The following is a 14,362-nucleotide window of genomic DNA, read 5'->3' as shown; positions in this document are numbered from 1 at the left end:
GTGTATAATGTTACAAAAGCTTTTTATTTCAGATAAATGCTGATCTTTGGATCTTTCTATTCATCAAAGAATCCTGAAAAAATGTACTCAGCTGTTTTAAATATTGATAATCAGCAAATCAGCATATTAGAATGATTTCTGAAGGATCATGTGACACTGAAGACTGGAGGAATGATGCTGAAAATACAGCTGCGCATCACAGAAATACAGCACAGTTTAACATATATTCAAATAGAAAGCAGTTATTTTAAATAGTAAAAATATATCTAAATGTTACTGCTTTTCGTGCATTTTGGATCAATTAAACGCAGGCTTGGTGAACAGAAGAGAATTCTTTAAGAAACATTAAAAACCCTTTGGCTGTAGTGTAGGCTGATTATTCTTATAGATTGAAACGTGCATTAACCAGGATAACGAGTATGAAACATGCTCCGAGTTGCTTCAGAAAACAAAAGAATAGAGCAACAACAAAAGCATGTTGCTGGAAATAGGTTTATTATTGAAAATGCAAACTGATTGTCTGCCAGCAGGAGGCGCTGAGAGAGCGGCAGAACTAGCGGGTTCTCCAGTAACGGCTGTAAACATGAACGCTACTTTATCAGATAAAAATGCCATCGAAACTATTCTGAAAACAGTCGGTTCCCTTCAGAGATGCATTCATATAAAACACCCGCGACGTGTTATGATTTTGAAACGAAGTCAAACGCCACGAATAAATCAATGTATGGGAAATGTATATCGAAATATCGGAAATGTGTTTAAAAATCATATCACCGTTATTGAAAAAAATTATATCGCGATACATATTGATATTGAATTATTGTCCAGCCCTAGTATATTGCTAATAAAATGCAAACAGTTTTAATAAATGGTGTTTTACATTTTCTGTAGATAAAACGAAATATATTTTCTTTACAAATACAAGAAGAAGTATAGATTTAACGTTGAAATTATAGAATAAAGAGTTGGAACAAGTTAAAGTGATAAGATTTTTAGGCATGTGGCTTGATGCAAAGGTTACATGGAATAATCGCATAAGTAAGATTTTGATGAGGTGTATTTCTGGACGTGACAGATTGGCATTACAAACCATTTGTTCAACAATGATTAGAGCAATATTAGACTATATGGATGTATGGTATATGGTTCAGCTGCTAAGTCGCAGTTAGGAAAATTAGAACGAATACAATCACAAGCTTTGAGAATTTGTTGTGGAGCGCATCCTTCCTCGACAGGTCCAGCGTTACAGATGGACATGCCGGTTCATCTCAGAAGGAAACAATTGATTTTGATGTATTGGGCAAGCTTAAAAGGTCAACAGGATAATCATCCAATAAAAGGATTACTTGAGACTTGTTGGGAGCATGGAAAAAGGAAAATCAATAGTTTTGGTTGGATCGTTGAAGATTTAGTGCGGGAGATGGAACTAAATGAGTACAGAGTTATTCCAACGGTAATTTTACCAACGATACCTTTATGGATTTTACCACAACCAAAAATTGATTTATTCTTATTGCAAGCAAGACAAGATAAAGAGCAGGAGTTACTAGAGGCAGAATTGACTAAACAATATATTGGGATTAATTATGAACAGTATGTTCAAGTTTTTACAGATGCATCTAAGAATCCACAGAATGGTCAGGTGGGAGTAGCGTATGTTATTCCAAGGCTGAAAGTGGCAGGAGGGAAAAGAATATCAAAGCATGTGCCAGTATTTACAGGAGAGTTGCTAGCCATTTTGATAGCAATGAATAAAATATATGAAATGGGGATAAATAAAACATTCAGACTCAAGTTCAGCTTTATTATGCCTGGAAGCTCAACAGTCTGAAACTAGACAAGATATTGTTTTGGAGATGCTTCAGTTATTATATATGTTGCAGAGGATAAATAGGATGGTTCCGGCACATACAGGAGTGGCAGGGAATGAGGAAGCAGACCAATTAGCTAAACAAGTAATGACAAAGGAAAATATAGATATGCAAATTCTGTATAGTAAAGGTGAACTTAAGTCAATAATTAAAAAGGGGATAAATACAAATTGGCAATTGTTTTGGGATAAAGAGGTAAAAGGCAGACATCTACATTCAGTACAACCAATGGTAGGTAGAGGAAGGAATTCAAGAGGGAGAAGAAAGGAAGATTGTGTTCTTTCAAGACTAAGGTTGGGACATACACTCTTAAAAATAACGGTGCTTCAAAAGGTTCTTCAAGCGATGCCATAGAAGAACCATTTTTGGTTCCACAAAGAAGCATTCAGTCAAAGGTTCTTTAAAGAACCATCTCTTTTTTACCTTTTTATAACCTTCTTTCGCCACAAAGAAGCTTTTGTGAAACAGAAAGGTTCTTCAGATGTTAAAGGTTCTTTATGGAACCGTTTAGACAAAAAGGTTCTTCTATGGCACCGTGAAGCAGCTTTATTTTTAAGAGTGTAGTGGGGAAACATCCAACAGGACTGTGTGATTGGTGTGGAGTTAGAGAAACTGTAGAACATGTCATTATTCAGTGTAATGGATATACGGAGGAGAGAAGAAAGTTAATCGATGAACTTCAAAAAAACGGTGAGCAGCAAGTAACGTTAAAAGAGATTTTGAATCCAGAAGGAGGTGATAGTCTGTTAATACAATTTCTAAAAAGAACTCAGTTAATTCATAGAATATAGATGATTATTATTATTCCTGTTCCTATTCTCTGGGCTGAGAGGGACTTCGGCTGTACACTGAACACGCAGCAACATCGAAAGCTTGAGTTCTGATAGGTCTGGAGAAGGGAATTCAAGTCTCTGATCCACTGCTTCAGTAGACGGCGGTAATGCTCAATTGGTGATTGCGAGCCGCCAATAAAAAACGAATAAGAAGAAATAGCCAGAATACACCAGCACGCTTTTGTCTTGCACTCAGCAGCTGTTTATTTACCAGTGCGTGCACGGTGTAAAATGGGAGCCTGTGCCTTTAAGATAACCGGCGAAAGTGATAAATACTCCGGTCTTTGCGCAAAACATCTCACTGTTGCACTAATATCAGATAGATAAGATAGAAAATCCTAAAGTCTTCATGCACAATATTTCTCGTTTGATTCTGCAGCTGGAAATGGAAGTGTGAGTGAAAATGTCCATAGTAGCTATCATCCTCATCATATGAGAGCCAAAACACCAGCAAGATGAGAAGAGTCCTACCTGTGAGGAACCTTTCTCAGTATTCAGGTGAGTCTGTCTGAGATGGGTTATCAAACCTGGTTTTGTCACTTTATGCAGTGCGTAAAGGAGCCTTGATTCAGTCATACTTCAATGCATGTGAAATACTGATTTAAAGGAACAGTTCACTCAGAAATATATAAAAAAAAACCTGCTGAAAATGTTCCCCTCGGGTCATTCGAGATATCAATGAGTTTGTTTCGTCATCAGATTTGGAGAAATGTAGCATTGCATCACTTGCTCACCAATGCAGCGAATGGGTGCCGTCGGAATGAGAGTCTGATAAAGCATCACAAGTAATCCACAGCACTCCAGTCCATCAGTTAACATCTGGAGAAGACAAACGCTGAAACACATCCAGCATTAAGACGTTTATAACTAAAATACGAGTCCGTAATGCATAATAACACTTCCTCCAGTGAAAAGTGCATCTGCTGGTGTCTCTCACATCAAAATCCAGCCACATATTAGTTTAGAGCTGTTTAAACGGAGCTTGATCTGTGCAGATTTCTCTCCTGATTCACACCAGAACACTGACTCACTGGAGGAAGCGTTATTATGGATTACGGACTCAATGTATTTTAGTTATAAACGTCTTAATGCTGCATTAGTTTCAGTTTTGGTCTTCTCCAGATGTTAACTGATGGACTGGAGTGCTGTGGAGTACTTGTGATGCTTTATCAGACTCTCATTCCGACGGCACCCATTCACATCCATTGGTGAGACACTGATGCAATGCTGCATTTCTCCAAATCTGATGACGAAACAAACCCATCGACATCTCTCAGATGAGCCGAGGGTTAATGTTCATTTTCAGCCAGCTTTATTTTTGGCTGAACTGTTGTTGTTGTTATGAATATAAATAATACACACCTTGTTTCCAGACTGCAGTCGGGCAGCAGAGACTGAAGCATCACAGCGTCACAGCGTTTATCTGGAGTCGGTCTCTTTGGCTCCGCTGGAAAGGCTTCACCTCATCCTCCGTGATCATCTGAAGGGTCTCAGTCTGGAGGAGAGTCTCGAATAAACCGAGCGATGAAGAGCTGAACCGCAGGAAGGCCCGGCTGTTCGAGCACAACCGCAAACACAAAGAGGAGCCGGACTTTGAGTATGATCTAGTTTCCAGAGAACAGCGTGCCAGAGACGTGCAGCTGGGATGAAGGGCCGTCCGATGAGGAGTTTTAGAGGATCAGAAACACTGGTGCATCATGGGGCTTCTGTTGAAGTCTGATGAAGAGCATGTTAAGTCTAAGCATTTGCTGCTACATGTTGTTTTAAGGTCACTTCCACTTCCTTTTTTTGTCTTATCCTTTCTTAGCATTGATAATATTGAAAATACTTTAATAATTTAATTTAATAAATATAAAAAATTGAAATCCCAAATCTTCAAATATTATTTGGAGTTTTTAAATAGCTATTTTTGGTCACACCGAAACATCATCATCATCATATATAATTTTTTTATAGTAAAAATTAAAATTAATTTAACTGCATCAATTATATATATGGTTAAAATACTAAAATGACTAAAAGTGCAATAAAAATTAATAAAAGCTAAGACATTTTAACAAAAATAGAAATTACTAAAACTTTAAAACTAAAATAAAAACAAAGTAAAACATCAAATATTAATAAACACAAAGATTAGAAGACGTGCATTTAAAAAACTACTTATTAAAACTTTACAGCTAAAATAAAATGAAAAATACACACATTTTAATTTAATTCAAAATATTAATAAATACTAAGAGTAGACATTTAAAAAAACAAGTAAAAATGACAAAAACGTTAAAACAAAATATATATATATATATTAACAAATAATAAGATAGTAAATATATATATATATATATAAAAATTACAACATTAAAATTAAAATGAAGAGAGAAAACATAAAAAATTTACATTTAGTCATTTAGCAGACGCTTTTATCCAAAGTGACTTACAAATGATTACAAATTAAATTTAAAATATGAATAAATACTGAGCTAATATAGTAATGATACTAAAATGACACACAATGCTGAACATGCATTTCAAACGACAGATGAGTTTAATGGTAAATATTTATTTGTTTTTACGAAAAGCTGTATGGAACATCGAGTCCATATTTTTCAGGGATAGTTAAACATGAAAAAATAAAACGCTACTTGATTGTCACACTTTGTGGATTCTACCCACTACTGATGACACGACACAAAGTACAGGTACGTGTGTTCAACAAGGTAGTCTCACGTCAATATGATAGAAGGAATATTTCATGTTTTATATTTGGATCACATATAGAATGATAAAATAACACAAGAGCAGCGTTAACGCCGCTTCATCTCGCTTTGGTTGATCCTCGGACAGTTGGTTTGCCTTTCGACGTTTAGAGCCATAAAAACGGCATTGGATCTGAAAGCGTTCTGGCCATAAGTGCCGTAAAAAGTGCATCAAAGCTGCTGGAGAAAAGACAGCAGATACTGCCGAAACCATGTGCTTAAAACATTCAGAACTGGAGCAAGACGCTTTCTTCGGGATGGAGTTTGAAACGCGGCGGTTTATGCAATCCGGGATAAAAACGTAAAAATGGTAACTGTGACTTTTTCTCTCACAATTCAGACTTTGTTCCTCTCAAAAAGGGTTCAAATTTGTGAGATTGAAACTAAAGAATAGCGAGATATAAACAAAAAAGTCTGAGTTGACATATAAACTCGCAATTGTGAGAAAAAAACGAAACTGCGAGATATTAACTCAGAATTACGAGACAGAAAGTCGCAATTACGCAATTCGTTTTTTGTGCCACAGAATAAAAAAAAAAAGGTAATTGCAACTTTTTCTCTCTCAATTCAGACTTTGTTCCTCGCAAAAGGGTTAAAATTTGTGAGATTGAAACTAAAGAATAGCGAGATATAAACAAAAGAGTCTAAATTTTCATATAAACTCGCAATTGTGAGAAAAAAACTAAATTGCGAGATATTAACTCAGAATTACGAGACAGAAAGTCGCAATTAAATTTTTTATTTTTTATTCCGTGGCAGAAGTAAAAAACAACATTTGCGAGATATAAACTAAATAATTTTATCTCGCAATTCGTTTTTTGGGCCACAGAATAAAAAAAGGTAATTGCGACTTTATCTCTCACAGTTCAGATTTTGTTCCTTGCAATTGTGAGTTTATATCTCGCAATTCTGAGAAAAAAGTAATTCGTAGTCTGAATTGACACATAAACTCGCAATTCTGAGAAAAAAGTAATTCGTAGTCTGAATTGACACATAAACTCGCAATTGTGAGAAAAAAACTAAATTGCGAGATATTAACTCAGAATTACGAAACAGAAAATCGCAATTACACTTTTTATTTATCCTGTGTCGCATTTTTTTTGTGCCACAGAATTAAAAAAAAAAGGTAATTGTGGCTTTTTTATAAACAAATTATATAATCTTAGATATAAACTAAAGAATTGTAAGATATAAACTTGCAATTGCAAGAAAAAAAGTCAGAATTCCAAGATATAAATTAAAGAATATAAACTAGTAATTGCGAAAAAGAGTCAGAATTGCGAAAGACAAAAACTCATAATTATGAGATAAAAAGTCGCAACTATCTTTTTTACTTTTTATACCGTAGCAGAAACAAAAAAGACAATTATGAGATATAAACTCAGAATGGCAAGGTTTGTTTTGTTTTTGCCACAGAATAAAGTAATTGTGGCTTTTTATAAACTAAATATATATTATAAGATATAAACTAAAGAATTGCTAGATATAAACGTACAATTCTGAGAAGAAAAGTAAGAATTGTGAAACATAAAACTCGCAATTGCGACAAAGAATCTCAGAATTGCGAGATATAAAGTCAAAAGGTAAAAAGCCACAAATACTTTTGTATTTTTTATTCCGTGACGGAAGCAAAAAACACAATTACGAGATGTAAACTAAAGAATTGAGAGATGTAAAGTCAATTCTGTTTCTGTTCCGAGAAAAACGTCAATTCTGTTTTTTTTTCTGCAACGGAATTGCGTTTTTTTTCCCCACACAATTCAGACTTCGTTTCTCGCCATACTGAGAAAAAAGGCATAATTGCGACATTTTGAGAACTGCGAGATCTAAACTTGAAATTGTAAAAAAAAAAAAAAATTCAGAATTGCGAGAAAAATCCGAATTGTTAGATTACCTTTTTTAGTTTTTAATTCCGAGGCGGACACAAGCTTCCACAGTAGCTAATCGCCTCGATTTCTGCAAAATATTCCGCGTGAGATTTTAGGTTATCGTCTGAAATTATATAATTAGAAACAATAAAACGTATCACTTGCACTTCGAAGTTTCGCTTTGCTCAAACAGCAAATTGAGTTTCAAAGCAAATCGATAGTTGCAGAAAAAAGTAGTCGCGTTATCCTTTAAGTGCAAGAGCGGCGGCCGAATTCAGCGTCTTAAAAGTTCGCGAAACATTTCATGAGCAAAGCACAATGACATTATAGTTGCTTGAAGCTTCATAAAAAAATGAAAATACATACTAAACAGTAAGTAAAGAGAAAATATATATATATCATATATATCCTAGATTGTCTGAAAATGACAATTTGACAACACAGAATGAAACTTAAATGGAAACATTTCAAGTACTTTGAAAAATAAAAACTTTGTTTCCTCGCGACCCTCGTATATTTCATCATGGCCATATTAAGGAGTATATATTATATCCTATTTCACCACCTAGACAAAATACATATATGTGCATATGTGTATATATTCATATAGAAATGTAATCAAATGTGCGTCTCATTTTTTCTTCCGATCCTGGGTGCATCGTGGACAGAACCTGGAAGGAGGAAAAGAGACGTTGTTTTTTGATGTTGGAAACAGAGATATGGTGAACAGACGGACGTACCATTTCCCTTTGGGTTTCGTTGTCAGATCCACGCAGGAGAAGTGAAACCGTGTATATATATTCATATAGAAATGTAATCAATCATTTTTTCTTCCGATCCTGGGTGCATCGTGGACAGAACCTGGAAGGAGGAAAAGAGACGTTGTTTTTTGATGTTGGAAACAGAGATATGGTGAACAGACGGACGTACCATTTCCCTTTGGGTTTCGTTGTCAGATCCACGCAGGAGAAGTGAAACCACTCAATGGGACACTGTTAAGAAAGGCATTTTGGTTAAATAAATACTATGAGGAACGGCTAATCAACGGCGTTCGTTTCTCACATCTGGGTTGTCGCATCCGATCATTTCTCCGTATGACACTTGGTGGCACAGACAGTACGTGGGCTCGTTGGGGTCAACAGGCATGTCTAAGACGTCTGACGGATGAACTGGAAGGATGGATTCAGAGAACTCAGGGCTGCGGAAATAAAGAAAACTACGTAAATGTCACTTCAAACCTGCATTTTTGAGTGAACTATTCTTTAAAGGAACAGTTTACCCAGAAATGAAAAGGCCATCTGCGATCAGGATGAGTTTGTTTCTTCATCAGGTTTGTAGAAATGTAGCACTGCATACTCAATGGGACACTGTTAAGAAATAAGTATTGGTTAAATAAATACTATGAGGAACGGCTAATCAACGGTTTACGGCGTTCGTTTCTCACATCTGGGTTGTCGCATCCGATCATTTCTCCGTATGACACTTGGTGGCACAGACAGTACGTGGGCTCGTTGGGGTCAACAGGCATGTCTAAGACGTCTGACGGATGAACTGGAAGGATGGATTCAGAGAACTCAGGGCTGCGGAAATAAAGAAAACAATGTAAATGTCACTTCAAACCTGCATTTTTGAGTGAACTATTCTTTAAAGGAACAGTTTACCCAGAAATGAAAAGGCCATCTGCGATCAGGATGAGTTTGTTTCTTCATCAGGTTTGTAGAAATGTAGCACTGCATCAGTGTCTCAGCAATGGATGCTCTGCAGTGAATGGGTGCCGTCAGAATGAGAGTCTGATAAAAACATCACACCACTCCTAAAAGACATTGAGTCCATAATCCATAATAACGCTTCCTCCAGTGAAAAAGTGCATCTGCTGTTGTCTCTCACATCAAAATCCAGCCACATATGTGTTTAGAGCTGTTTAAACGCTGCTTGATCTGTGCAGATTTCTCTCCTGATTCACACCAGAACACTTTCTCACCGGAGGAAGCCTTATTATGGACTCAATGTATTTTAGTTATAAACGTCTTAATGCTGGATTTGTTTCAGCTTTTGTCTTCTCCAGATGTTAACTGATGGACTGGAGTGCTGTGGATTACTTGTGATGCTTTATTAAGACTCTCATTCCGACGGCACCCATTCACATCCATTGGTGAGCAAGTGATGCAATGCTACATTTCATCCACAGCTCGGAGTAAACTTTCAGCAGGTTTTCATTTGTGGGTGAACTGTTCCTTTAAGGTTCAAGCATTGCGACTCTCACCTGCTCTTCATTTTCTTTTTCCGCGGCGAGTCGTCGTCTGAAGATTTCCGTCCTCTTCCTTTCGGCCGTCGTTTTTCCTTCAGGCTTCCTCGACCGCCTACCTCTATGAAGGACAGCAGTTGGGTTTTATTCTCCTCGTACATCATGTTGACTATGACACATGTTATATTTGGCCAAATCAAGCCATGTTCTGTCTTACTCTTGGCCGCTCTGTTGTCTGGACTTTCGTAGCCGCTGACGTCCAACTTTTCCTTCAGCTCATTCTCAAAGCGAGCGAGATCGGCATCCAGCCTTCGGATGTGTTTATCCACCTGGTGAGAAGAAGCTCGCGTTATTTTTATCAAAATGAATGCAGATTCCCAGTGCAAATGTTATGCTAATGTATGTAAATGTTAATATTTTAATCAAACTATTCAAAAAGAGCAATGATTGACTATTTATTACTATTTATACTTTACATTTTTATTATGATTCAGAGTAAGAAATACTTTAATCTAATGTAATTTTGATTTCTTTATTAACGTCAAAACAAATGTTGATTTATTTAATTTTTCTTATTTTTATCTCTTTAAAACTAAAAATCATAATATATATATATATATATGCATATTCTACTCAATTTAATATTTTAGAGCTGATTATATAATACAGAAAGTTATATTTACTACAGAAAAAAAAGAAAATAATTTCTACTCAATATTTTAGACCTGTGTATAAAACACAAAATGTATATTTATTATAATAAATCTGAATTTTGACAATAAAACAGTTTCTACTAAATTAAATATTTTACAAATTAATATACAATATACACAATTATACTTACTATATACAAATTATATGATTTTGGGCAATAAAATGATTTCTATTCAATTTAGAGCCAAGTATAAAATATGGAAAATTATATTTACTATAAAAAAATCTATGATTTTGTCAGCAAAACAATTTCTATTCAATTAAATATTTTATAGCAGAGTATAAAATAAAGAATATTATACTTACTAAAAAAAATGTATTCTGTGATTGTTGACAATAAAACAATTTCTACACAATTAAATATTTCAGAGCTGAGTATAACATATATAAAATTATATTTACTACAAATAAAAATTCTATGATGTTTACTAATAAAACAGTTTTTTGGAGCCGAGTATAAAATACAGAAGCTTATATTTACTATAAATAAAATATGATATTTGACAATAAAACAGTTTCTACTCAATTAAATATTTTACAAATTAATATAAAATATACACAATTATACTTACTATATAAAAATTCTATGATTTTTGACAATACAATTATTTCTACGCAATTAAATATTACAGAGCTGAGTATAACATATATAAAATTATATTTACTACAAATAAAAATTATATTTTTAATAATAAAACAGCTTTTTAGAGCTGAGTATAAAATACAGAAACTTAGATTTACAATCAAAAAAATTAGATTTTTGACAATAAAACAATTTCTACGCAATTACATTTTTCAGCGCCGAGTATAAAATATGGAAAATTATATTTACAATAAAACACAGATACAAAAAATTCTACTCGATTAATATTTTAGAGCTGAATATAAAATACAAAAAAAGATCTTTACTACAAGTAAGATTTTTTTAATTTTTTTTACAATAAAATAGATATTCCCCAAATTAAAAATTCCTTGATATTTCCAGATTTGACTAAAAGTCGCACACTTCTAAAAGTAGCTGACCGATTACTGACCATCTCGTACGTCTGCATGGCGAGCTGCACTTTGTCGTCGCTGTATTCTTTGCATTTGCTGAATCCGTTCTGGATCTTCTGCAGGTGCTCCACTCTCTGATCCGGAGCCAGATTCCGGACGGTTTTAATGTATTCTTCTGCGAGCTTATCGATTTCACATTTCTTTTCTGCAAGGAGAGCAGGGAATAAAAGAGTCAAATATTCATCAGTGAGCTGTATGCTGTGTTCTCGGTCACTCGTATGGAATATGTTCCAATGCCCAGAAATGCTCCCTAGGTAGACAGCACACTATGATTTGAGACGCACCCTCGGCTCTGTTGTCCAGTTCCCTCATGAGTGTGAAGTTTCTCTGGAGCTCACAGGGCAGGTTTTCAATGCCTAGGGTCATAAAAAACACATTCATGGTTTAATACACTGTTTACTTGCATGAGGAAAGTTCTGGATTGAGTCTGTTACCATCCTCTAGTTATCTTAGAGCAGAAAACACACACAAACACGTGCATTAATTTCATACACACACATGAACTCTCACGTGAAAGGCACAACAACAACAACAACAACAACACGAGTTCGCTTACTAAGCATGTTGTTGTTGTTAGCATGCTGGCTAACTACTTTCTCTCCTGTATTTACAACTTGCTGTGGCTTTACAGTAGCTGTATATATAATGCCCTAAACAACCAAACGAAACAATAAATGAGATCTACGCAGTTGCATGCGCTCGAAATGAAGCTAATCAACCTGTTGGCTAACGTTAGTTAAGCTGCAGCGCTAATGCTAATCTGACATTAGCCAGCAAAACATCCTCAAACTGCAGCATTCAAAACGCCTTCATCCCGCTTAAAATGAGTTAAATCCAGCGTAAATAAAGTATACTCACTATCGAGATAATGTTCGAGATATATAGCTGTCGCCATGGTGACGATCTTCACTCGTTCGCAGCGTGTTTTTCTCCGCCAGCCCGCGTGAGCTGGAACAACATTGGCCAGTCATGAATAATTAATTAGGAAGCGCTCTGCTAGCGGCTGATAGGTGGCGTTTTTTTAACGCCGTGTTTTGATTGGCTGCCAGTGGGGCTTGGCTCATTAGCGTTCTTTTGATGTCGATCGCCGCAGATCGATAGATACAGCAATAAATTAAACATTCATATAAATAATATTAATAATAATATTTTAAATATATATATATATATCCCCCCCCCAATCAAATGAATAATTAAATATTAATATTTTATGTTGTTGATATTTAATAACACTTCAAAAAATTAATATAGACGCAATCATATAACAATATTCAATGTATTCATTTAGGGTAATAAAATTGTAATATTAATTATATGAATGCACTATCATAACATTTATTAAATGTAATATAGACCTTTTAAATTCTCAACTACACAAAAACGTCTTATTTATACGTTTTATTCTATAATATCAATAATCAAATTTGGAATTTAGTAACTGTGTGTAATGTTTATTCTATGAATTTAATGAGATCGAATATAAAATGTATTATTATATAACACATTGATAAAATTACCCTATTCAATATATACACTTATCGGTCCATAAAACATTCATATTATTTAAAAATGTAAAATTTATTCAATAAAATGTAGTAATTTTATAGTATAATATTAATATTCATATACGAAAATACACGGTCACGTGACTTGTGTTTGTGTGCCACTAAATCTAAGATTCATTAACATATTGGGTTAGACTAATAAGCAGTAAACATCAATATTAAACGATTGTTGGGAATATCATTAAAAATCCAAAGGTTTTTGTTGGAATATTAATAATACAGCAGAACAATTTGGAGTTAAAGAATTTGTGTTTAGCCCTGCAGTAGCTTTAAGTGCTCCCTATCCCTTACGAAAAGAAGTTTATTCAAGTGTGCTGTTAGTATACTTCTTTTAACCCCTTAACTGTCATCGTCCCACCTGTGGGACGTTTGGCGCTCTTTTATTTGTTGTCTTTTTTCTCTATCAAATCTTTTAGTAATCATCATAAATCATATATCATTTGAAAGCTTAGAAGCCCAGAAGATTCATCCTGTGAAACCCATTTTGAAATCAGACATTGCGTTACCATGGAAATGGTACTTTAAAATCTTTTGCCGGTCTCCTCCCCCTTAGTGGGCGGTGTCAAGTGTCATATTACAAAATGCATTACGCTCTTTTACAATCAAAACTTTTTATAATCTTGACAAAAACATATCATTGGAAAGGTCTGAGTCTCGGGATTCCATATTTTGAGATAGAAGTAATATTGACAGAGAAATCTAGACATTTATGACAGAAAAATGCATAAAAAAAATTCAGAGGAGTTTGGATGGCACCCGGTGGTTGTTTGTGGTATAACGCCCTAAATAAATTCTCACAAGAATCTAAATTTTTTTCATATCAACTTCAAATTTGGAACATAACTTATTTAGACATAAGCCTATAATTTTATACCAATTTTAGAGTAAAAACTGATACGTAAAATATTTATTATATATAAAATAAAATAAAATGATTATTTACAGTAAATTTAAACTACTATAACTTTTTGATACTTAAATTTCTGATACTTAAAATTCCACTTTTGCGATAATTTGCTGATTTTCTTCTTTAAAAAGAGACCAACCTTATGTCTGTATTCCAAAGTGGATACTACTTGCATGCCTATTTTAAAAAATGGGGGGTGACAGTTAAAGGGTTAAACTAAAAAATAGGAAAGTATACTTTTAGTCTACTTTTTAATGTACTTCTCAGACATGGGCTTTATATACTTCTCAGAAATATACTTAAAATGACATTTAAGCATACTTGACTTATAGCCTACTTAGAAAAAGTCTAAATATATTTGAGCTATAATTGTGTTCCTAGAATCCGGGTTTTCATCGTTATACGTTATTTACTAGAAAGTGGGCCAATTTAGTCCCAAGGAGTATTGAAATAGTACACTTAGAAGTATACTACTAGTACACTGATATTTGTATACGTACTACATAAAGTATACTTAAAAATATACTTGAACTTTACTTAAGTATACTTA

At 34.3% G+C, this 14,362-nt stretch overlaps 1 protein-coding gene across 1 annotated transcript; it reads right to left on the bottom strand.

Moving 5' to 3' along the window:
• Positions 1-8,106: 8,106 nt before the first annotated feature.
• Positions 8,107-12,313, bottom strand: LOC107548837 (inhibitor of growth protein 5-like). The gene is made up of 8 exons (XM_016229659.1): positions 12,199-12,313; positions 11,625-11,696; positions 11,319-11,485; positions 9,788-9,899; positions 9,589-9,691; positions 8,770-8,905; positions 8,256-8,317; positions 8,107-8,186 (listed from the first exon to the last, which is right to left on the bottom strand). Exons 1-8 carry the CDS (start codon positions 12,233-12,235, stop codon positions 8,147-8,149), a joined length of 729 nt encoding a protein of 242 aa, XP_016085145.1. The 5' UTR covers positions 12,236-12,313; the 3' UTR covers positions 8,107-8,146.
• Positions 12,314-14,362: the final 2,049 nt, after the last annotated feature.

Source organism: Sinocyclocheilus grahami, unplaced genomic scaffold (genome assembly GCF_001515645.1).
Source record: "Sinocyclocheilus grahami isolate Dianchi unplaced genomic scaffold, SAMN03320097.WGS_v1.1 scaffold356.1, whole genome shotgun sequence".
Taxonomy (NCBI): domain Eukaryota; kingdom Metazoa; phylum Chordata; class Actinopteri; order Cypriniformes; family Cyprinidae; genus Sinocyclocheilus; species Sinocyclocheilus grahami.
The sequence above is the reverse complement of the archived record's forward strand: the minus strand, read 5'-3'. Positions and strand labels throughout refer to the sequence as shown.

What these genes read in the sequence shown, in the direction of transcription:
- LOC107548837 (XM_016229659.1), bottom strand. Translation starts at nt 12,235, where the DNA reads ATGGCGACAGCTATATATCTCGAACATTATCTCGATA. An exon ending in ACTGGACAACAGAGCCGAGG is followed by an intron (nt 11,486 to 11,624) that starts GTGCGTCTCAAA and finishes CTCTCCTTGCAG; the next exon opens with AAAAGAAATGTGAAATCGAT. An exon ending in CCATGCAGACGTACGAGATG is followed by an intron (nt 9,900 to 11,318) that starts GTCAGTAATCGG and finishes TCTTCTCACCAG; the next exon opens with GTGGATAAACACATCCGAAG.